Source organism: Ustilaginoidea virens, chromosome 1, assembly GCF_000687475.1.
Source record: "Ustilaginoidea virens chromosome 1, complete sequence".
Lineage (NCBI taxonomy): Eukaryota > Fungi > Ascomycota > Sordariomycetes > Hypocreales > Clavicipitaceae > Ustilaginoidea > Ustilaginoidea virens.
The window spans coordinates 1,133,664-1,159,798 of record NC_057316.1 but is presented as its reverse complement, the minus strand read 5'-3'; the positions used below and the strand labels follow the sequence as shown (position 1 = coordinate 1,159,798).

Below are 26,135 nucleotides of genomic sequence, written 5' to 3'. Positions count from 1 at the left end.
ATCACTTCTCTCAGTTCTTGCGCACACACTGTTCCACGTAGTTGCTACTATTCAAAGCGTTGAACAACATGCCATTGCGATTCATTACACAGAGATAATTCTGTTAGCGTCTCCGGTATTCCAATTCGCAGGCCCCTCTGCCTCAAAAATCCCCCGCTTGGAAATTACTCTCCCCAGACCCTGATGAACCTCAGCCTGGAATGGCTCAAAGGGTACTCGTTCGCCATCAATGCTGATGTACCCGTCCTTTTGATCTCTCGGTGTAATGCGATACGCCGATACTTTTTTGTATTGCACGTGGGCATTGTCAAAGAATTTCCCATTATCGACCGAGTAGAGAAGCTTGGTTGCTGTAATAGGAGAGAGATCACCGTTTATAGTTACAAGATCCATGCAGCCGTCGTTGGCTACTGCTGCAGAGAAGAAATTTGCGTCTGGTGCCATGTAAGCCATCTAAATCAACGTCAGCGTCCTCATAGGCGGATGCAGGGAAATTGCAAACAGTGGAGGTGTTGAAAGGGCTGGCATGCTTACATTTCCACAATAGAAATTGCCAATCTTGTCACACTTTATCACGTCCCATTCATCTGGTAGTTGATCCTGCACAGTACCATACTTCAGTGCTGGAAGACCCAGGTTGTTGCCATCCTGGTGAATTTCAGGTGGAAGCATCTCTTTGAGTCTGGACCGATTCGTATGCTCTTTATAATGGACTCTAATGTCCTCCTTGTTGACGACCTCCGCTTTGACGGCCAAGTCGCACGGATAGCATCGACGGCGGAAAATCCTCATCAAGACGCCGACCTCAAATCGCGAGTCCCCCATCCATCTGAGATTCTCTGTTCCAAGGTCACTCTCGGCGACGATTCCAAGGGACTGAGACAGGAAAGATATCGAGCGCCGGCCACCCTGTGTAATTGAGATGAGGTCCAGGGCTGTGACACAACCCTTGATGATTGCCAAAGCAGCCAAGGCGGCCCTGTGTGTTCCATAGAGGTTGCAGGACATTGCATTACCTGACCCACATGGAATGTGACTTATAGCGATTCTTGATAAAGCCCGGGAGGCATCTGGACGCCTCGCTAAGCCATTGAAAATTTCATGCGGAGTGCCGTCTCCGGAACATGCCATAATGGTATCGTACCTGTCAATGTCGACTTTCTCCGCGAGTTCGATAGCCTCTCCCCCTCGTTTCAGCGTGACGACGTCAAGCTTCATCCTAGCAGCTTCAAGGAGTGGTTGAACGTTAATGTGCCACTTCCGCAGGGCGGCCCCCGGGCCCGAGTGAGGATTAATGAGCACGTAAGCCCTTCTGCGGACTTGAGAGCCGCTGTACGCCTGTGCAAGAACAGCAGCTACAAAATGCTCCGGCTCCGGCGATTCCGGAGACTCAGGCCTTTGCGACAGGTCGAAGGTCCACTTCTCGAGTTTGATCGATGCCTTCGACGGTTGCGCAGCATAGTCCACCACTAGTTTACCAACAGAGACTTCTATCCATAACACGTTGTATAGAGGAATGACGCTGTTGCCAGACGAGTCTACATGTCATTAGTTGTAAAAAAAAAAAACCGACCAGCGTGTCCCCGAGTTCGCAATCGTTTCTAACCTTTCAAAATTAACTTGCATGCAGAGCGAAGTCTGTTTCTGGGATTTGGTTCTGTTTCAACGAGTTGGTAAGAATGCTGAGCCAGGCCATGGGATATGAGCTACCGTAGAGTTTGAGACTGTTATCGTTGGTGAAGAGTGCAATGATCCTCTCGTCCCCAAGGACCAGGTGTGTGCAATCGGTGCTCGCTTGTCCGTTGGCATTCTCCATGATGGCTAGTTTCTCGTGATTCGCAACTTGGTGATTATTCAATTCAAATGGACCCTTAGTTGATATTGCACAATAAGGAGGTGGCTGGTTACGACAGAATACCGTTTCCCATTCCACAGGCGATTGATTGACGTCGAAGGGGAAATGAACTGCTGCTATGCACTGCGAGCTCGCGATCTTTAATTCATTAATTTGATTCGATATATTTGTCAGCGATTTAGTGGACTAGAAGCAAAGAGACAAAAATTAGATATAGCTACGACAGTATCAGACGTAAGTAGGGTCGTTCGGACTTAACCACTTGTGCACTATTTGATATTGTGGTATGCGGAGCTTACTAATAAAAGACATCTAACATTCTTTAATTACTACTTAAATAAGAGTAAAATATACCCTTTATATATAGTACTTTATAGTATATATATAATAAATATATAAAATAAATAATACTTATTGTGTCGGAATCGCTGTCGCAAGGTGCCCAATTGGGCACATTGCGACGGATGTGCCGCGCATACCCATTGCGCACGATGTAGCCACTTTTGCCCCTTTACCCCTAAGCCCGGTAGGGCACGCGGGCAGCCCGGCCCGACTGCGCCGATGCACGTAACCATAGTACGCACAAAAAGGCCATATCGTATAATTACCCTCTTTTGCTTCCTTTCTTTCCTTTTAGATAGTCAGTTATTAGTAAAGCAATCAAATCCTTTACTTAGTAACCTCACGGTACATAATACCACACGCGCGACCCTACATACAACTAGGTACCCCGAGTTTATATCAATATTAATCAGTGGTAGTAATATCACCACTCATAGGATAATTACATCCCATAAAGACGGTGCATTATAGATCAGCAAGATTACTCTCGAAGAGACGATTTCTATTGCAAATCGTACTAATTAGGAAGGCAGATAACCTATTCCATTAAATAGTTATACTACCGACTAATTAGAAAAACGATATAGACCTCTTCTACCTCTGTCTATCACAAAAGAAGAAAATATACTAACTATTACGATCTTTAAAGATACCCTTAGTATTTAAGAGGCGGCTAACCTATTCTATTAAATAGTCACCTACTTACTATAGGAGGCAAATAGCCTATTCTATTAAATAGTTATCTTACTAACTAACCCCTTTCTTTCTTTCTTTTACCCTTATAGATATCCTTATAGATACCCTTATAGATAAAAGCCCTCTTAAATCTTATACTCCTTATAAAATCGAATCTTATACTCCTTATAAGAGTAAATATTATACTCTTTGCAATATATCCCCCCCCCCTCTTAAACCCTCCTCTTAACACTATAATACGATTACGATTATTAATATTATAGCTAGCACTACCTAAAAGGCTATAACGATTTGCCCCCTTACTCGATAATAATTAGGCTACTGCAATAGAGCTAATTACCCCTAATACTACCACTATAGTATTATATAACCGCTTAGCCTTCTTAATTTATACCTATAAGAAAGACCGTATAATTAACGATAACCTATAGGAACTATTCTACGATGACTATAGTAAATAGGATAAACAACTATTTAACTGCGTTAATCCTCTATTCCTATGCGAATTCCGTATATACCTATAGGATCACGGTGTATATATCGGAGCATTAGGTTCTATTATAATACCTACCTTAATAGAATACCTTTAATAATAATAGAACCTTAAATAGCCTTAAGAAGAGATAGACTATTAATTAAGGCATAAAATATTCCGATTACGACTTAACCCTTATAGGGAAGCATTAGTACCTATCGGCAATTTCGACTAAGAAGTTATAGGCTTATATACAGGCTTACGGTATTTATTATAAGCGCCTATAATAATTATAGGAATATTATTAAGAAGATCCTTATAAGCCTTAATATTAAGGGACTTCATAATACTAAGGGTGGTATAATTATAGTTATAATAACCTATTGTCCCCCCTTTAATATTAAAGAAGCCTTTTGCCCTTATCCCTACCGAAAAAGAAAGGGGCCAGTCTTAATAACTAAAAGGGAAAACGCCTATTTATAATAAGTCGCTATTCGAAGCAGGGGAAAGCTCCCGCTATTAATAATATGCAATAGCCGACGAAGACTATAGCCCGACCGACTAAATATTATACCCTAGGGGTTATACCTTTAGCCGGGCTAGCCGAAGCGGCTACCTTAATACCCCTCGAGGTTATAGTATACCCAATAAAGCTTAGGTTATAGGCCCTAATAATATGCTTCCTTCTATAGAAGACCCCAATAATAATACCTTCTAAGCTAATACCGCCTTTAATACTAGATATCATAAACCGCAGTATTGCGGCCTATAGGCCCTAACGCCTTATCCGATAATACTAAAAATAGGCATGGCATCTAGCCCTTCCCGCTAATATCGGCCTATTTAGGCCGATAAATAGACGGTTTTAATAGGAGGACTAATATACCTAGGCTAACCTAGAGATCCTACTAGCCTACTATAAGGCTGCCGATAAGCTATTCTAAAATACCCTCTAGAATAATAATACTATTAAGAAGATTATTCCTAAACTAGGTTTAATAATATATTAAAAAAGATATCTGACCTTTTATATAGCTATTATATAGAGAATAGATATAATAGTAAGATAGATAACTTCCTTATACTAAAGATGGTATCCTTTAAAAGTAAATACCGCCTATTAGGACTACCTAATTATATATTCGCTAGAGCTTTTTAAATTATACTAATTAGCGATACTAAGACCTACTATTTTAATATTATCGAACGCATCCGTAATACCCTTACTTTTAATAATATAGTCCGCAAAGTTAAAAGCTATTTTAAAAATAAGAGCATAGAGCAATTCTATTTACACTATTAGAATAGAATAATACTCTAATTAACTATCGCAAAATATCCTAATAAGTTAAAGCTAAAATGCCTTAATATCCTATTAGAAGAACTTTAATGCCTATATTATAGTCTTTTCCCCCCCTTTATAGCTAATATAGAGCTTTACTAATAAGTCCTTAATACTATAAGGGATACCCCTAAGTATAGCCAGGCCTTATATCGTTATACCCTTATATTCGAAAGCCTCGCTACTAACCTATAGCGATCCCTTTCTATCTATAAAACTACCTATATAACTTAATAGCATTATTTCCTTTAATAATAGCCTTAATAATATTAGGATATTAAAGATATTAATATCGCTAATAATATAGTATTATTTATAGATTATAGATATAGTTAATCCTACAATTGGTATTAATGCCCCTAACAATATAGACCCTCTTAATGCCGCTTTAAATAATAAAATCGTGCCTTTTTAATTAAGCCTTATTAAAGAAGATACTTCGTTTGTAATAAAATAGGATATTAGTTATCTAACTACTCTACTAAAAAGTAATAAAAATCAAAGGACTAATAGATAAAGAACCGATCCTACTATACTGCCTTTAATAATAAGAAATTCTATATTTTCTTATAGAAATATAAAAAGCCTGGCCCCTAAGGCCTTAAAGAAAAAAATATAGAGGCTAACCTTAACGATATTATCGGTAATATCAAGGTAATAATAGCAGGGGATACATAATAGGATATAGAAAATACTATTATACTGCAAATCACAGCTATATAGTATTTCCTAGCCCTTAGGTAAGAACTATTACTATTATTATCTATTAAGACGTTATAAGTACTATAAGATAAATTATATTAATACGCCTTCTTATAGATTAACCCCTTCCGAATGCCTTTATCTAACTATAATTCTGCCCTTCTAGAAGAAGAATATTATAGCGATTATACTTTCTACAGAATCCTACTAGATACTAGCGCCTCTGGCCTATTAATAGTAGGCCTAGGTTAAGCAAGGGCCCTAATGAGATTAATAAAGACCCTAACTATTAAGGCGACTAATAAGAAGCATATAGTAAACTTTGGCGCTAGCTTTATTATATCCTCTAGTATACTGAATATCCTAATAATATTTAGTAATATCCCCTTCTACATTCTTAATAGTAGTATCCCCTTCCTATATTTTATTAGAGATATAGATAGAATAGGCGTAAAGCTTAATAATATTAATAACCTATTAATCTAAAGGGATACTAAAGTTCTAATTATTAGGAAATAGGGATATCTATAGTAGACTCTTAATGTTATAGATACTATAGCCTTCCATCTATCGTTATAGGAAATCTATTAGCTATATTATCGATTCGGGCACCCCTCTATTAATAGGCTCTCTAAATTACTTTAATAAGCTAGTTATAATAATATTAACCGCAATATCATCGAAAGCATCACCTATATATGCTATTAATACTAAATAAACGCAAAAGCACCCAGCCGATTTAAATTCACCCTTAAGGATAATAATACCTACTAATTTAATTATAAAATTATTATTAATATCCTTTATATTAATAATCGGCCGGTATTATATATTATAGATGCTGCAATAAGCTTCTAGGTAGCTAGGTTCTTTAAATTATAGAGATAAAAGGCCTAAGACGTTTAAAATGCCTTTAAAGAATACTAAATTAATACCTACCTTAACCCGCCAGACTAGATAGTTTATAATACTAGACCTAACTTCGCCTCTACCGAATTCTATTATAATGCCTGGCTTTTATCTATCAATATAGATAAAATCCCTATAGAAGCCTATAATAGTATTAGCAAAGTCGAAAGATATTACGCCCTATTACGCCAAGCCTATACCATTATTAATAATAAAATAGGCGACCTAATAATAAAGGAATAGAAGTTACAGCTTACTATAAAGGCTATTAACGATTCCGCTAGACCTAACGGTCTAGTGCCTATATTATTGGTCTTTAGAGTATATCCTCGACTTACAGATAATTTACCCCCTAGCTTACTAATATTATAATATGCCTTAATATTATGAAAGGCTACTAATAAAGCTAGGAAATGCCTCGTAAAGCGCTAGGTCTACGATGCCCTCGCCTAATAGAATGGCCTAAATATATAGTCTATCCACCGACTACCCCTATAGTTAGATATATAGGTATAGAGAGAAAAGGGTAGATAGTATAGGCTATACCAGCTAATTAGCCTCGATAGTAAGACCTATATCATATAGATACTATATAGCCCAATTAAATTCTAGTTAATAGTCGTTAAGCTATATAATTACGACCCTAACGATACTAAAGATATTATCTATACCGAAGGCCCGGCCTGCCCCGGCCGGATAGAAATCAAGATACTAGCTGCAGCCGCACCTTTAGCCGCAATAATACCTACAGCTAAGACATCATTAATGATACTTATAATCGCGACATTATCAATAATACCTATAATCGCAATATTATTAATACCTACAGCCGCGATATAACCGTCGCTAGCTACTGGGTCTGATTAAGCCAGGCAATTATCACTATCACCAGTAAGGGTAGTATCTAATATTATAATGAATAAGGACTAAAAAAAAGCTTTTATTAATGCTATAGCTTATAATACCATTATTAATATCTCTTTCCTTACCGCGAAAGAGTAAGCCGACCTATAGCTTACTAGCTAATTACGCTAGGAAGGGAAGATTATAACCCCTAGAGCCCCTTTTAAGCAGTCTAACCGTATAGAGATAAAAGCACTATAAGCCCGTAATATATTTAAATTTATTACCTTTAATATTAGTTAATATAGAGCCTAACGCCTATTCAACTTACGTATAGTATGGGAAATTAAAGGCAAAGGTATAAATACCCCGTACGAGAAGTCTAGGCTTATAATATAAAGTTATAGTAATAACGAGAAGCGATTAATATTAATTTAATCCCCTATAATTTAATAGGCAAATTAACGGCTACTAATATTAATAGCTCTATTACTATAATAGTCTTACGGCCTATTCCTCTAGATATATAATATTATATAGGCTTATATATAGTCATTTACCACCCTTAATAGATCGATTATCGCTAAACTACCTAAGCAGATAGCACATTAATACCCCGATAATACGATCATAAAAGTAGTAAAGCTATTATACGGAATAGCTGAGGTAGGCACCTACTGGTAGGCAATATACTTCCGGCACTATCGTGAGAAGTTAGGCATAACTACTTTAACCTATAACCCCTATTTATTAATATCCGACGATACTAGCGATATTATATACTTTAGTATTATAGGTATACAGACTGATAATACCCTTAGATTAAATAATAATGCCTTTTTCCAATAAGAGGAATTAGAGCTTATTAAGGCAGGCTTTAACGTAAAGCCTAAAACGAGGCTATTATTAACCATACCCTTAATATTTAATAGGTGCATCCTAATAGCTAATAATAACGGTATAACCTTATGCTAAAAAGGGTAAAATAAGAAGATTACGACCATCGATAAAAATATACTTATTATCAGAATGAAATTATTTATTGTTATTTTATTTTATTATTTTTAGATATCTATCGCCGACAATTTCTACGCATCGCCGCATTATCAGATTGAGAAAGATATTAAGTATTCAGTACTTATAATTATATGGCGGCTGCTAGTAAAGTTGAGTACCCAGTACTTACACACATTCCCTCACGCGCAAACATATGATGCATCACAAATTAATCACACCACTTTATCGTCGCAAATCTCGATGCACTACAAATGCACATTTCGCCACATATCTATGATATCACAGTATGGTCACGATATTCACGTCAGATTGATTTCACTAGGGATGTTCTATATTGGAATATTATGTATTTAAATCCCTAGATATTCCTACCCAAATAGTGGGAAGGAAGGAGGTATGCATGCAAGTAAGTATGCAGAATTAATGCACATCAGATTGTCCCTACGCCTTAGTCTCGTATCTTATCTATGCCGTTACTTTACCTTACTGCGATTTTACCATTCCACTGCCTTTATCCTTTGCATACTGCATTATCTTAGCAGGCAAAAACGTTTGACAGTTATAAGCCCGGTTTGCACCCGGTAAATCGCTTTATTCTATCTATTTTATCCTATCGATTTCTCTCCGACTATTATTCGCATGCATTTATTGCCAGCTGCACGCCAATAAATTACCAGCTGGTCCGACGGATTGCCAGCTGCTTCCCCCTTTTTTATTGTGCACGCAAACAGCTGCACATTAACATTAGCCAGCTGCACGCAGCTGTGCCTTGGTTGCAAGAGTGCAATTACGCATTCTATGCAATATTAATCTTTTCTTGCTGCTATATTTCTTATACCTCTATGCTAATACTATTACTAGGACCGTATAAACGCGTGATAAATAGCGTGCAAATCTGCATAATCGCGCAAATTCTATCACTTTATTCCGACCTTCGCCGCGCAATAGGCATACCGACTGCTTACCTACGCACCTTCTATTATATCATCGCTATCTTGCCAGACGATTTTCTACGATTAAATATTCTTTCCGACGAAGAAATCAGCCTTATATAAAAGTTCTGCTAGGGCACCCGTGCTGCCATATAAATTGCTAGTGCAAGGCATAGCCCAAAAGAACGCAGCAGTGCCGACACATTTGCCTACGCGAAACATTTCTTTTGACTTAGGAAGCCGGCAAGCGACTTTTGACTACTAAGGCCGGAAGACCATAAGTATGGTATATTGTGCCTAGATTGATCCCTTTTGCCTAGGACTATTTACCGGGACTATTTTGCCCTTTAGATTTACTTAGACCTTTATCCGTTGGATTTTCTTTGACTAAGGCTAGGTTATTATTTTTTCCTATTGTTATTCTTTCCTATCTACCTTACCTATCTTACCTATCCTGCCTTTCCTACCTATTCCACTATGGCTACTAATACCGACCTAGGGAACCCGGCAAACTTCCAACTGCTAGGCAGTAAAGACTGGTTTAAATGGATCTCGATTATTGAGAAGTTCGCAGTCAACGAAAATATCTGGGCCTATATCAACCCTTCTATGCAAGATAGGCCTACTTTATAACAACCCGTTGAGCCTACTGCTTCTACTATTAAGCCTCATGCTTCCTCTATCCTTGACCTCGACGATTCTGATTTTACTAGGTTGCAGTATATAACGAATGTCTATAGCACTGCCCTATAGGATTATAAGGATAAGAAAAAGGCTCTCGTCAATATCTAACGTTAGATTATCGCAACTATAGGCAACTACTACAATACTATAAGCCAGGAGAATGATATTGCCGCACAGCTATACCTGTTAAAACAACGCTTGCAGCCCACCACTTGGGACCATGAAAAAGATATCCGCCAACGCTATACAGCTGTACTGCGAAGTCCTAATAGGACTAAGATATCCAGCTGGATTACTTCCTACAAGAAAGTCCTTACAGAAGCTATTAATATCAATATACCAGATACATAAGGACTCCGACCAACCCAGGATTTTATCGACGCCGTGGAATCTATTGCACCAGCCTTTTCTAATTATTAGAAGAATAGAATCAAGGAAAAGCAATATAATAACAAAGAAGGATGGGAGAAGAAGATACCCGACGGTCATTATATTAGTGATTTATTCGAGCAAGAGTTTGCCTTACAACAACAAAGAGCACAAGGTGCCTTTGCCTCTTTCCAGGATATGGATACCAATAAAAATCAACAAAAAACAACTGACATTACTAAGCCAAAACAACCATGCATTTGTGGCCTTTTATATCGCTGGGAAGATTGTTATATTTTAAACCAGCAAAAGGCGCCCAAGGATTGGAAGCCCAATACCACTATACTTCATAAAATCCAATCCAAGTTTTCATCTGATCAGCGCTTTAAGGATATAGTTATCAAAGCATTACAAGCGAAAGGAATCACGATTAATCCTATTGTGTTACAGCCACCCTCTCCTTCTACATCACTTAGAATTGCGTTTGCTAGCAAGGATAGTAATACGTTACACAACCTTATGCAACCCGAACCGACTATATCGTCAATGACTATTACCAGCCCATAGGCAAGCCCACAGGCATCCCTATCTATTACCAGCCTACAGGCATCTCTCTCAACTACACCCTATCCACTTAAAGATTCCTGGATACTGGATAGTGGCTCCAATACTCACATCACCAATAATAAGGACCGGTTACTAGATTACGTTCCAAATATCGAGCCCGAAATAGCATTTGCTGGTGAATCTAATCCTTCTATATTAGGATATGGAAGAGTGCGATTAAATACTAATAAAGGCATCTTCGAGCTACTACACGTAGTATATATACCGACGTTTCATACTAATGTGGCAAGCTTGGAACGATTTATGCGTGCGAATTACTATTGGAACTCATAGACTGGCTGGATTACACACAATAAGGACCGTTTATTTTATACCAACCGGATGTTTGGCCAGCAGGTTATTGAGTATAGCGAAGTCGCTGTTGCTGCCACCACTACTACTACTGAGGATACTACGGTATCTTACCCTTCTGACGATACTACGGTATCTTGCCCTTCCACATCTAGTACCTCTGAGGATACTACGCCGCCTTCATCTATTATTAGTAGGGAAGACCCTACTATGTCAGATAAAAATATTATTTATTGTTATTTTATTTTATTATTTTTAGATATCTATCGCCGACAATTTCTACGCATCGCCGCATCATCAGATTGAGAAAGATATTAAGTATTCAGTACTTATAATTATATGGCGGCTGCTAGTAAAGTTGAGTACCCAGTACTTACACACATTCCCTCACGCGCAAACATATGATGCATCACAAATTAATCACACCACTTTATCGTCGCAAATCTCGATGCACTACAAATGCACATTTCGCCACATATCTATGATATCACAGTATGGTCACGATATTCACGTCAGATTGATTTCACTAGGGATGTTCTATGTTGGAATATTATGTATTTAAATCCCTAGATATTCCTACCCAAATAGTGGGAAGGAAGGAGGTATGCATGCAAGCAAGTATGCAGAATTAATGCACATCAGATTGTCCCTACGCCTTAGTCTCGTATCTTATCTGTGCCGTTACTTTACCTTACTGCGATTTTACCATTCCACTGCCTTTATCCTTTGCATACTGCATTATCTTAGCAGGCAAAAACGTTTGACATATCAGAATGAAATTATTTATTGTTATTTTATTTTATTATTTTTAGATATCTATCGCCGACAATTTCTATGCATCGCCGCATCATCAGATTGAGAAAGATATTAAGTATTCAGTACTTATAATTATATGGCGGCTGCTAGTAAAGTTGAGTACCCAGTACTTACACATATTCCCTTACGCGCAAACATATGATGCATCACAAATTAATCATACCACTTTATCGTTGTAAATCTCGATGCACTACAAATGCACATTTCGCCACATATCTATGATATCACAGTATGGTCACGATATTCACGTCAGATTGATTTCACTAGGGATATTCTATATTGGAATATTATATATTTAAATCCCTAGATATTCCTACCCAAATAGTGGGAAGGAAGGAGGTATGCATGCAAGTAAGTATGCAGAATTAATGCACATTAGATTGTCCCTACGCCTTAGTCTCATATCTTATCTGTGCCGTTACTTTACCTTACTGCGATTTTACTATTCCACTGCCTTTATCCTTTGCATACTGCATTATCTTAGCAGGCAAAAACGTTTGACAGTTATAAGCCCGGTTTGCACCTGGTAAATCGCTTTATTCTATCTATTTTATCCTATCGATTTCTCTCCGACTATTATTCGCATGCATTTATTGCCAGCTGCACGCCAATAAATTACCAACTGGTCCGACAGATTGCCAGCTACTTCCCCCTTTTTTATTATACACGCAAACAGCTGCACATTAATATTAGCCAGCTGCACGCAGCTGTGCCTTGGTTGCAAGAGTGTAATTACGCATTCTATGCAATATCAATCTTTTCTTGCTGCTATATTTCTTATACCTCTGTGCTAATACTGTTATTAGGACCGTATAAACGCGTGATAAATAGCGTATAAATCTGCACAATCGCGTAAATTCTATCACTTTATTCCGACCTTCGCCGCGCAATAGGCATACCGACTGCTTACCTACGCACTTTCTATTATATTATCGCTATCTTGCCAGACGATTTTCTACGATTAAATATTCTTTCCGACGAAGAAATTAGCCTTATGCAAAAGTTCTGCTAGGGCACCCGTGCTGCCATACAAATTGCTAGTGTAAGGTATAGCCCAAAAGAACGCAGTAGTGCCGACATATTTGCCTACGCAAAACATTTCTTCTGACTTAGGAAGCCGGCAAGCGACTTTTGACTACTAAGGCCGGAAGACCATAAGTGTGGTATATTGTGCCTGGATTGATCCCTTTTGCTTAGGACTATTTACCGGGACTATTTTGCCCTTTAGATTTACTTAGACCTTTATCCGTTAGATTTTCTTTGACTAAAGCTAGGTTGTTATTCTTTCCTATTGTTATTCTTTCCTATCTACCTTACCTATCTTACCTATCCTGCCTTTCCTACCTATTCTACTATAGCTACTAATACCGACCTAGGGAACCCGGCAAACTTCTAACTGCTAGGCAGTAAAGACTGGTTTAAATGGATCTCGATTATTAAGAAGTTCGCAGTCAACGAAAATATCTGGGCCTATATTAACCCTTCTATGCAAGATAGGCCTACTTTACAATAACCCGTTGAGCCTACTGCTTCTACCATTAAGCCTTATGCTTCCTCTATCCTTGACCTCGACGATTCTAATTTTACTAGGTTGCAGTATATAACGAATATCTATAGGACTGCCCTACAGGATTATAAGGATAAAAAAAAGGCTCTCGTTAATATCTAACGTTGGATTATCGCAACTATAGGCAACTACTACGATACCATAAGCCAGGAGAATGATATTGCCGCACAGCTATACCTATTAAAATAACGCTTGCAGCCCACCACTTAGGACTATAAAAAAGATATCCGCCAACGCTATACAGCTGTACTGCGAAGTCCTAATAGGACTAAGATATCCAGCTGGATTACTTCCTATAAGAAAGTCCTTATAGAAGCTATTAATATCAACATACCAGATATATAAGGACTCCGACCAACCTAGGATTTTATCGACGCCGTAGAATCTATTGCACCAGCCTTTTCTAATTATTGGAAGAATAGAATTAAAGAAAAGCAATATAATAATAAAGAAGGATAGGAGAAGAAGATACCCGACGGTCATTATATTAGTGATTTATTCGAGTAAGAGTTTGCCTTATAACAATAAAGAGCATAAGGTGCCTTTGCCTCTTTCCAGGATATGGATACCAATAAAAATCAACAAAAAACAACTGACATTACTAAGCCAAAACAACTATGCATTTGTGGCCTTTTATATCGCTGGGAAGATTGTTATGTTTTAAACCAGCAAAAGGCGCCTAAGGATTGGAAGCCTAATACCACTATACTTAATAAAATCCAATCCAAGTTTTCATCTGATTAGCGCTTTAAGGATATAGTTGTTAAAGCATTATAAGCGAAAGGAATTACGATTAATCCTATTGTGTTACAGCCACCCTCTCCTTCTACATCACTTGGAATTGCGTTTGCTAGCAAGGATAGTAATACGTTATATAATCTTGTGCAACCCGAACCGACTATATCGTCAATGACTATTACCAGCCCATAGGCAAGCCTACAGGCATCCCTATCTATTACTAGCCTATAGGCATCTCTCTTAACTACACCCTATCCACTTAAAGATTCCTAGATACTGGATAGTGGCTCCAATACTCATATCACCAATAATAAGGACCGGTTACTGGATTACGTTCCAAATATCGAGCCCGAAATAGCATTTGCTGGTGAATCTAATCCTTCTATACTAGGATATGGAAGAGTGCGATTAAATACTAATAAAGGCATCTTCGAGCTACTACACGTAGTATATATACCGACGTTTTATATTAATGTGGCAAGCTTGGAACGATTTATGCGTGCGAATTACTACTGGAACTTACAGACTGGCTGGATTATACACAATAAGGACCGTTTATTTTATACTAACCGGATGTTTGGCCAGTAGGTTATTGAGTATAGCGAAGTCGCTGTTGCTGCCACCACTATTACTACTGAGGATACTACGGTATCTTACCCTTCTGACGATACTATAGTATTTTGCCCTTCTATATCTAGTACCTCTGAGGATACTACGCCGCCTTCATCTATTATTAGTAGGGAAGACCCTACTATATCAGATAAAAATATGCCTCCATCAATCAATAATTCTGCGGCTATATAATATATATTATCTTATCCCATTCCAACCACTATAGCGCCTGCTACAGCAGTGGCTATCTTAAAGGATACCTATAATGCGTCTGCCTCGGAAGCTACGGCTACGATATGGCATAAGCGATTAGGCCACCCTAATAAGGAAGCCTTGGAAAGGATAGTCTAGTCGACTACCGGCGCTAAAATTAAGGGATTACTTACTATTGATTGTGAGTAGTGCTTACTATTTAAGGCCACTAGGATTATCAGCCGGCAGCCCTATCTACCTAGCCTAAGACTTTTCTGGCGGGTATATATTGATATATTTATACTGGACCAAGCTTATAATGGTGCTGTTGTAGTACTATTACTACGGGATGATGATACTAAATTTATCTTCTGTTATCCTTTATATTCTAGGACCTAGTCGGAAATCCTAGGAAAGCTAGCAGACCTTGATAACTATTTATAGCGCCAGTGGAACCTTGCTATCTCTATTGTTCATCGCGATAACGACCCTGCTTTCCAGCAATAATACCATAATTGGAAGACATCCTTAGGTATAGAGGATGAAGTCATAGCGCCTTATACCTTAGCCTAAAACGGCCCAGCTGAACGCTCGGGGGGTATTATAGGGACTAAAGCTAGGACCTTACGACTAGCTGCTAACCTACCTAAAGATCTATGGCCAGAGCTGTGGAAAGCCGCAACCTTCTTATATAATCGCACACTACAATAAGGCCTTTAATGGATTACACCATATCAACGACTTTATTCCTGGCTAGCTAATAACGCTAGGGATACCCAATATACTGACCCTAGGCCTTCTATATCATTCCTCAAGGCTTACGGTTGTAAGGCCTATCCATTAACAACAATAGCGTTAAAAGGCACTAATCGACGAGAATTAAAGCTAGTACTATACGCTAAGATAGGATATTTAGTAGGTTACGATTCTACTAATATCTATCGTGTGTGGATTCCCGACCCTTATGAAGTACGATGAATTCGCGATGTTACCTTTAATGAAAATAGTTACTATAATGGTAAATCCGCCGCTATACCACAACGACTTGAAATATAATTACCACAATATATCGATAACGCATCTGAGTATGAGGATATAGACGAGCTCTATATGTCTTACCCTTCTACTACTGTTATACCTGTTCCTACTACCCAGCCTTTAATGCCTAGCCTAACCTTACCTAGCCCAACCTTACCTTCGACTTCTATACCCACTAGTGAACAAGCTGTTCCTAGTAAACAACAATATCTTACAGTCCAGCTACCTACCCTAGCTTCCATACATCCTTCTGAAGAAAGTGCTGAGACTAATCCTATACTACGAAGGTTAGCTAGGCTGGCTAGTAAGAATGCTTCTAGTACGGCTTTTATTAGCAGTTTTTTTCTAGGCACTAAGGAACGCCTACACCGATTATCCCTACCGCCTGAACCTAGGTTTTGGAAAGACCTAAAAGGTCACCGTTTCGAACTAGAATTTAAAGAGGCCGCAAAGAGCGAATTCTGCGATAACTAGAATAAAGGAACCTTCAAGCCTATATAACTATTAGACCTTCCTAATAATTATAAGCCTATACCACTTACGTGGGTGTTTAAATACAAGTGTAATAAACACGGCTTTCTTACTAAATTTAAAGCCCGAATTTGTGTGTGTGGTGATCTTCAACCTTATAGTGATAAAGAGACCTATGCCGCTATACTAGCTGCTAAATCCTTCCGAATCTTAGTAGCTATTATAATGAAGTTCGACCTTGACACTATATAAATGGATGCTGTATCGGTATTTACTAATAGCCTATAAGACGAAGTCGTCTATATCGAATATCCAGATGGATTTAAAAGACCTGGATGGGCACTATTATTACAACGCGCCTTATATGGTCTTCGTAGGTCCCCTTACCTATGGCAATAAGAGCTTTTATCAACCCTTAAATCCCTCGACCTTACTCTTATCACAGAAGACCCTTGCATTATGATTACTACCACTATAGTAGTCTTTTATTTTATGGATGATATAGTAGTACTATTTCAACCAAAGAATCGTCCTAAAGCAGAATCCCTCGTTAATAAATTAAAAGCAGCCTATAAAATGAAGGACCTTGGTACTCTGAAATGGTTCTTAGGTATCCAAATTATACGGCATCGGCCTACTAAGACCTGGCTATTACAAGACTCTTATATGGAAAAGCTTGCGCACGACTTCTTAAAAGGAAGAAATATTACACATAAAAACTATCCAATTCCAGAACAGCCTCTTGATAAATATACTGGTATCGCTACAGCACACGAGATATACCAGTACCAAAAGCTTATGGGCTCTATAAATTACCCAACCACTATGACCCGACCTGATACTGCTGTAGTAGTCTCCCGCCTTTCAGAACATCTACATAACCCTTCTCCTTACCATTACCTACTAGCCATAGGGGTCACAATGTACCTCTATATCACACGTTACTTAGCTATTCAATATACTGCTATACAACAACCAAGTGATGATATCCAGTAGCAACCGTCTACTAAAGAGCTATTAATATCTTCTGATGCTGCTTTTGCCGATGATAAAGAGACCCGAAAGTCTACCTAGGGCTCTTTCTTCAGCCTATTTGGCGGACCTATTGGTTAGGAAGCCACTAAACAACATACCGTTACCACATCTTCCACCGAAGCAGAGCTACTAGCACTATCATCAACTGCTAAGACCACTATATCTGTAACCCGTCTTATGGAACAACTAGGACTTAAGCTTGATCATAAGGTTACTATTGAGTGTGATAACCTACAAGCTATACGCCTAGTAACAACAATAATGCCCCGTATTAATACTGCATTAAAGCATGTTAATATCCACAACAGCTGGCTGCGACAGGCTTATTAGCAGGGTTTATTCGACCTGACTTATATCCCTATTAATAATATAGTAGCGGATGGGCTCACAAAGGCTCTTATAGGTCAACGATTTACTACCTTCCGTAACCAACTAGGCTTAGTAGATATTGAGGACCTAGTACGAAAAACAGAAGATGACGAGAGTGATACCGACTAGCTAGATAGAGCTATATTCTAGCCTATCTAGGGGGGTATATCAGAATGAAATTATTTATTGTTATTTTATTTTATTATTTTTAGATATCTATCGCCGACAATTTCTACGCATCGCCGCATCATCAGATTGAGAAAGATATTAAGTATTCAGTACTTATAATTATATGGCGGCTGCTAGTAAAGTTGAGTACCCAGTACTTACACACATTCCCTCACGCGCAAACATATGATGCATCACAAATTAATCACACCACTTTATCGTCGCAAATCTCGATGCACTACAAATGCACATTTCGCCACATATCTATGATATCACAGTATGGTCACGATATTCACGTCAGATTGATTTCACTAGGGATGTTCTATGTTGGAATATTATGTATTTAAATCCCTAGATATTCCTACCCAAATAGTGGGAAGGAAGGAGGTATGCATGCAAGCAAGTATGCAGAATTAATGCACATCAGATTGTCCCTACGCCTTAGTCTCGTATCTTATCTGTGCCGTTACTTTACCTTACTGCGATTTTACCATTCCACTGCCTTTATCCTTTGCATACTGCATTATCTTAGCAGGCAAAAACGTTTGACACTTATAGCCTAGTGTAATTATATCGAATAATACGCTTATAGCGCTTATATGGCTATAGTCTGCTAGCCTGAGGCCTCTTTTAACCTATCTATTGCAATATAATACTAATAACCTAACCCTAAGGATATCGCGAGATTAAATAAGCGCCTTTAATAGTAACGCGATAACCAAGATCGTGGCTTATGGTACATCAATCTAGCCCTTACTATAGCCAAACTCTTTATATTTATTAACGGATCCTTTGCCAATAATAAAGATTTAAGCTCTTAGATTGGTTATGTAATTATGCTAGGGAACGAGGAAGATATAGTAGATAATGCCTTTAACTTAGTAGGTAATATCGTCATTTACAATTCTACAAAAAGTAAGCGTATAACGCGCAGCGCACTCGCTTCAGAGCTATATAGTATAATATAAGGGGTCGATATTGCATATGCGATATGTACGACCCTCAACATAATTACTGGTAGGTTGGGATTGCCGTAGATTCCTATCGTTATATATATAGATTCTTTTTCGTTATACGAATGCCTTATTAAGCTAGGCACTATAAAAGAGAAGAGGCTTATAATAGATATTATAGCCTTATAATAGTCATACGAGCGCTAGGAAATCTATAAGATTCGCTAGATCAATAGGAATAATAACTTCGCCAATACAATAACTAAGGGAATGCTAAATAAAGCCCTTAAGACCTTCATCGACTAAAATAGGGCTATTATATATATAAAGGAGTGGGTAAAAAGGCCGGTTAATATCTGACTGCATTTAGAAGATATTAGTGATATCATAGGTGGCAAGTATATAGATTTTCCTATGTTCAATATTGTATTTAACGCTACATTTGCTGCTTTTACTACGTTTACTACTGCCCCTTTTTGCCCCTTTGTTTTGGCTGCGATATTCAATATACCGGCTGCTGTACGGTATAAGGCTGCATAAGCCGGCCGCGTGGCGCAACAGCATTATCGGCGGCACAACCTGCCGAGACTAAGCCGCACTTTCTTTTCTATGTATACATCTTACATCCTAGCGATTCTGATATTTACTTCTATAAAAAGAGAAGCTGCCAGTATCGGAATCGCTGTCGCAAGGTGCCCAATTGGGCATATTGCGACAGATATGCCGCGTACACCCGTTGCGCACGATATAGCCACTTTTGCCCCTTTACTCCTAAGCCCGGTAGGGCACGCAGGCAGCCCGGCCCGACTGCGCCGATACACGTGACCACAGCACGCATAAAAAGGCCATATTATATAATTACCCTCTTTTGCTTCCTTTCTTTCCTTTTAGATAGTTAGTTATTAGTAAAGCAATCAAATCCTTTACTTGGTGACCTCACGGTACATAATACCACGCGCGCGACCCTACGTATAACTGGGTACCCCGAGTTTATATCAATATGTTGTGAAGGACTGGTCCTAGGGCGACTGCGAATAGGCGTCAATCGAATATATTAATAAAACTAAAGAGGAAGGAAGGGGAGCCTAAGTCGGGTCCCTTCTATAGTCTATATATACTCGTATATATTATAAGGCGGAGCCTTAGCGGTATCTTATTAGTGCCGCGCCTCTGCCCTACATAATCTATTCTGACTAGGCATAGGCGCAGCCCGAGTCCTAGCCAATCTTATAATATAGGCATAGCCCGAGTCTATAATATACCCCCCTTCTCTAGGAAAAACTTTATATATTTTTATATCGAGGTTACTATAGAGTTCGACTGGGCCTATTATACATCTGAATACTCCCCTATCTAACCTTAAATGCCTCCCGTGCTGTAATATCCTTGAAATTCTTAAAAGGCTCCTAAATCGGTAAATCGTACCCCTTCTATTTTACTAAAATATTATATTTTCCGCTATAACCCTAAGTGTTTTTCGTAGTTAATATCTCCTTAACCTTAAATTCTTTATATAGGATATTAGAGTCTTCTAATAGAGGGATTAGGCCTAATATTTATTAGCACCTAACACGGTAGTAGATTAAAAGTAGCTTACTCTATAAGATTAATATAAAAGACCGGGTAAATACTATTAAGAATATTAAGCTAGATATTAAGCGGGGATAGAACGGCTATAATAGTTGTTAATGTCAAGGATTCGGGCTACGCCCGTATCATGCTAAGGGCAAGCTTGCGCGCAGTATAGTGCCAAGGGGATATAGGTGTCAATTATACCAAGTATGGTAACTTGGTACAATATGTACTCTTTTATCTGGCTTAACGGTTAGACAGAAGATTAGGTTTTTACCTGGCAATGTGCGCAGACACCCGCTTAGGGCCCAATTGGGCCACTTTATTATAGTTAAAATCCTATGGTAGTCTACTAGACTGCTGGCCTTTCCACCGTCTCTTAGACTTACGACTGTCCCACCGGACATATAGTGGTCTTACCAACCTTAGGCCTTTACCGTTTTACTTCCGGATTTTCAGTAGATTAGTACTATATACCAAATAAGATAGGCCTTTATCGGGCCTTATTTTTGGTAAGGCTTGATATGACGTATCGGGCCTTATTTTTAAAATATATAGTAAGACGGCATATGACGTACCGGGCCTGATTTAAAAGATATTTGGTAAGGCCGGATATTACGTGGCACACCGGGCCTTATTTAAAAGATATTTAATACGGCTGGATATTACGTGGCACACCGGGCATTATTTAAAATATTTAATACGGCTGGATATTACGTGGCACACCGGGCATTATTTAAAATATTTAGTAAGACTTGATATGACGTATTAGACCTTATTTTTTTAAATATATGGTAAGGCTGAATATATCGTGGTATAATGAGTATTACAAGGAGCTCTTTTACTGGCTACCTTGGATGCCTGGGCCTACCCTTCTTTAGATATATTTAGAATAGCTTTTCCCCTTCTTTTTAGATAGTAGAATGGTAGCACAATCGAACTTATTGATACACTATATGCTTTTTGACTCTTTTCACCTTTCCTGCGTTTCTGGTTATTTATATTTGTCTTGCCTTTATACCGACTTCACTTTATATTTACTCTCAGAATTGTAACAATATGCCTCTTAACTTCCATCTTCCCTTCGTTTCTAGTTATATTATATATTTGTCTTATTTTTACATTTGCCTTGCTTTATAGCACTTATATAGTCTTAGGACTTAGTGACGAATCTAGTATTTATTCTAAGATTAAGTCACAGGTCGCAAACAGTCTTGTGTTATCTAGCTAGCTATTAAGGCTCTGCTTTTATAGTGACCTTTAGAACTGCAATATTACTGATTTAGAGCTTCTTCCTTTATATATAAGTAGAGAGCTTTCTCTTTTTTTTCTTCCTTCTTCTTTTTTTCTTCTATATAGCAGTTAAAGTATTTTACCAATTAATATACTATATGCCTTTTATTATCATAAGCACGGGCTACGCTTGCACCATAATATGGTTAAGACTCGGGCTGCACCTGTAACTAGTCTAGGAAGAGTCATATAAGGTAGCCGCATAAGGTTACGGAGCTATGCAAGAGCTCCGACCCGTACTATGCACGGATATAAATAGACTACATAAAAGCCCCTATTCGGACCCTCTTTCTCTTCCCTCTATTTTATTTAATATATTTATTTGACACGTATTTACAATAGCTTTAAGACCAGTCCTTTATATTTATTTATATCTTTAGTTTTATCTTTCCGATACACTACTAGTACTACTAGTATTAGTTACTTCTTTTATGTTTATCTTTATATTCGACCTTATCTTATTTTTTAAGCCTATTAACTTCTTGGCTTAGCTTTTAAATAGCCTTATATCTTATAATAACTACTATAAAAAATAAACTGTTTTTATTTAATAAAAAATTAGCTATATTTCTATATATCTGTAAAGGACTGGCCCTAGGGCTACTGCGAATAGGCGTCGAATGAATATATTAAATAGACTAAGGAGGAAAGAGAGAGGACCCGAATAAGGGCCTCTGAGTAGTCTATTTATGCCCGTACATAGCACAGGCCGATTCCTTAGCGAGGCCTCGTGACCCCGTGCCAATACTCCCTAGGCTAGTCGCAGGCGCAGCCCGAGCCCGTGACAATATCTTATATATCACGTCTTAAATCTATGCATTTATTTCAATATTAGTTTGAAAGCTCTAAATAAAGTACAATTTATATATATACGCAGATAAGAATTCCGTTATGTTGCCACAGTGCTTTTTATCTCTTATAGCCCTTGCATGTTATTAAGAAAAATTCACCGGCTATAAATACTAGCCGCTGCTTGACTTATAATATTTAACTTGGACTAAGAACCACTCCTTCATACATCCTGCTCCTAATATTTTCTAACGTTTGATAAAAGTGTTTTTTGCTAGTTTCAACAGCACTAGAATCCTGTTGGTTGCCGGCCAAGTTTGAGTGGATGAGCTCAATCAACCCATTCAAGTACTTTGTAGTAACCTAGCATAGCAAGTTAGTTTAATTTATCAACAATGCCGGGTTGCTTCCGCAATATCCCCGAGACTACTTACGGATTCATTCTGTTGGTCAAAGTAGTAGACATAACGATCCAAGATCTCCACAAACAGCTCAATTGACGTGGCAGTTTCCATACAAGAGTCAGCAACACGAAGAGCGCGCTGCAGACATTCTAATACGCGCTTTCCATCTCGATATAGCTACAAAGAGTGTCAATCTTCGTCCTGACGATTCTGCAGTGCCGGTATGAGGTGTCTTCCTTACCTCTGTTTCGTCTGTCTCTCCGTTGGATGCGATCGGAGTAGCCCACCAAAGGTGACTGGCCAGATATACCGCCCGACATTGGTCAGGCTTCCGTAGCAGTTTGCTTCCATGTTGAGCACATTTAGTGATAAGTGTGTCGTAGTTTTCTTTGCCGAAGTTACGCGTCTGGTGAAGAGAAGAAGCGATGACACACACAGCTTGAAACTGTGCCTTGGAGTCCGACACGGCGTCCTCGTACACTGTGAATGCTTGGGCATAGAACTCGTACGCCACCTCTTCAAACCCATTCATATCGGCTGTTTGTCCAGCGCTGCAGAATAAACGAAGAGCCAGTTCTGCAACACCAGGTCCATTCACGCGAGCGTACAGGTCGCTTAGCGCCGAATGCATGAATTTATACAGTGAATTGCTCTGAGTTTCCCAGTCATCGTCATAATGCTCTCTCAACTTGAACCTCTTCGCTAATTTGATGCAGGCTGTTATTAGAGGTGGTGTAGTAGTTCGCACACGATCGTCACCTTCGGCGTATGCCTTGCGTGTCATTTGTAGTAGCTTGAACTGGGTGTTGTTTTTCTCAGCTTGAAGCAAATGTACCATACGTGCAAGCCAGCCTTGCTCCTCCACGGACTCGTCAGTCTCTACTGAGCGTCTCTGTGAGGTTCCCGGATATCCTTGAGGTGCCTGTAAACCCTCCTTGATAAGAACTGACATGATTTCCAGGACACGTTCCAACTGTTCTGTTTTCGTTATCTTCGTACAGTCTTTAAGAAGTGTCCTGATGATGCCTCCGGCAATAGCACGACGAATCGAGTATGACTGACACTTGAAAAGAGGGACGTAGGTGGGCAGGGAAAGAGCCGTGAAGATTGAGACGTATCGTGATAGCGGTGCCTGTAAAAGAGCCAGGAGGTTTTGTTGGGCAGGAGGTGAGTGCAAGTCGGCGTTGTTGATATTATCCCGAGTCTTTTGGGCGGCAAAGACGAAAATCTGGTCAACATAGTCCAGTCGATCAGGATAATTATTCAGCGCCAGATTGCAGAGAGAAACGAGAAGTGCGAAAATGTCTTGAATGGGCAAATGCTGAGCTTCGACAAGATTTTTAACCTGACCAAAGAAAATTTCGTAAAGCCGAACATGGGAACCATCGCCCTCTTGTCCGTTGACCGCCGTGGTATCGCTTTCAGCATTTGAGGGGGCTGTCGATTCCGCAATTGTGGCCGCATCATCCGTGGTGGACGTGTCTGACTCATCTCCAGGAGTGGCAGAATATGCATCAAATGCAGAAAGTTTGGCGACGTCTGTCTCTGAGCCAGAACCCGGCTTTGACGAAACTCCAGCGGTAGGGGCGAACTTCTTTTGTAACTGAACATTTTCAAGAAGAGCTGCTAGTGCGGCTGCTTCGACCTTTTCTTGTTCTGGCCCCTTGGTCTTAGCACCTTCACGGTCGGCATATTCGGATAGGCGGTCCATGAGACCGATGACAATGGCTTTGACGTTAACATGAGGATTCAGCCGAGACACAGCGGCGAGAAATTGATCAAGGGTGTGGAGATGGAACTCATCGGGGAACACTTGTGTGATAACCTCCAAAAGATATTCCTGAGCGAGAACGTCGCGGCACTGGACTACTTGTTCCAACAAAGGCCCCAGAATGCTCGTTTTGTAAGTCTCAAGGTCGACGAGCTGGCTCAATCGAACTATATTGCTCCCCACTAGCAACTGGAGCTCTCTTCGTTCACGAATTCGTTGCTCCCGCTCTCTCGAGTGACCCTGGTGCTGAAGACGCACCCATAACTTGTTCATCTCCACAAAATTGGTGAGTATAAAATTGATGGAGTCCCCCAGATTACCCTCGGGCCCCTCGCTGTCTGTCGTGGGTAGGAAATCGCGGACTTGACCGGATAGATAGTAGCGCAGGAACAGCCCTCGGATGGGATATTGAACGCCGCGACTCATGTCCATCATATCCTTCATCAACTCTTTAACAGGCGCATCTTCAATGGACATATACGCAGTCCCAACAGTAATCATGAGATAAAGTCTAGGAATGATGTTGCCAGCATATTGGACCAATTCATACAGATCGGCCAGGTGATTGACGGGGTGATTTTCGCGGAGATGGACTGATAAATAGCGCAACGCATCGAAAACGGCCATGTATAGCTCATAATATTGTTTTGGCCCAAGACTGCTTGTTCGAAGTTCGGAAACGAGAGTAGAGCTGTTTCGATAAGTTAATTCGAAAATGATGGACCGCCAGAAAAGCAAACCTTACCAGCATTTCAGGGCATCCATGAGCTTCCCTGGAGTGTCGAGACATTTGCGCATAAGCGACGTCTGTTGCCTCACGGCTACCAGCGCATCCTCGAGCAGGCGAGCCTGGTCCTCGAGCGGCGCCGGCGTTGTCATGTTCAAGTATTGTCCAATGGAGTGGGGTAGCTTTCAAATCTAAGTAGTGGCCGACAAGATGCTTCGGTTGATCTGAATGGGGGGCTGAAGGGTGAAGATCTTCTATTATAGAATTACCCCCAGCGCAACGGAGAGTCGACACGAGGATGCAAGTTTTGGTTGACTGCAGTCAGTTTGGGTAGGAGTTCTGGACAGTGGATGTCATGAATCGATGGGTCTGGTTCCCGGTGACGACAGCGGTCGGGTCGTAAAGACTAAGAAGCTCCCCTACGTTTAGAATAACCTAGCTTGAAAATGGGTGTGGATTGGACTAGTTGAAAAGTCAATCCGGACGTGTAATTGGATATCACGTGCAGTAATTAGAGGCTTTACATATACTATTAA

The 26,135-nt window shown here is 39.4% G+C and overlaps 2 protein-coding genes across 2 annotated transcripts; both read right to left on the bottom strand.

Annotated features, from left to right (window-relative positions):
- Nucleotides 1-84: 84 nt before the first annotated feature.
- On the bottom strand, nucleotides 85-1,816 carry UV8b_00151 (uncharacterized protein; the record flags this gene model as incomplete). The annotated part of the gene is made up of 4 exons (XM_043137649.1): nucleotides 85-453; nucleotides 535-1,538; nucleotides 1,607-1,657; nucleotides 1,711-1,816. The coding sequence occupies 4 exons, from the start codon at nucleotides 1,814-1,816 to the stop codon at nucleotides 85-87; spliced, it is 1,530 nt and encodes a 509-aa protein (XP_042993583.1).
- A 21,079-nt stretch (nucleotides 1,817-22,895) lies between these two features.
- On the bottom strand, nucleotides 22,896-25,751 carry UV8b_00150 (uncharacterized protein; the record flags this gene model as incomplete). The annotated part of the gene is made up of 4 exons (XM_043137648.1): nucleotides 22,896-23,060; nucleotides 23,132-23,278; nucleotides 23,343-25,563; nucleotides 25,618-25,751. 4 exons carry the CDS (start codon nucleotides 25,749-25,751, stop codon nucleotides 22,896-22,898), a joined length of 2,667 nt encoding a protein of 888 aa, XP_042993582.1.
- Nucleotides 25,752-26,135: the final 384 nt, after the last annotated feature.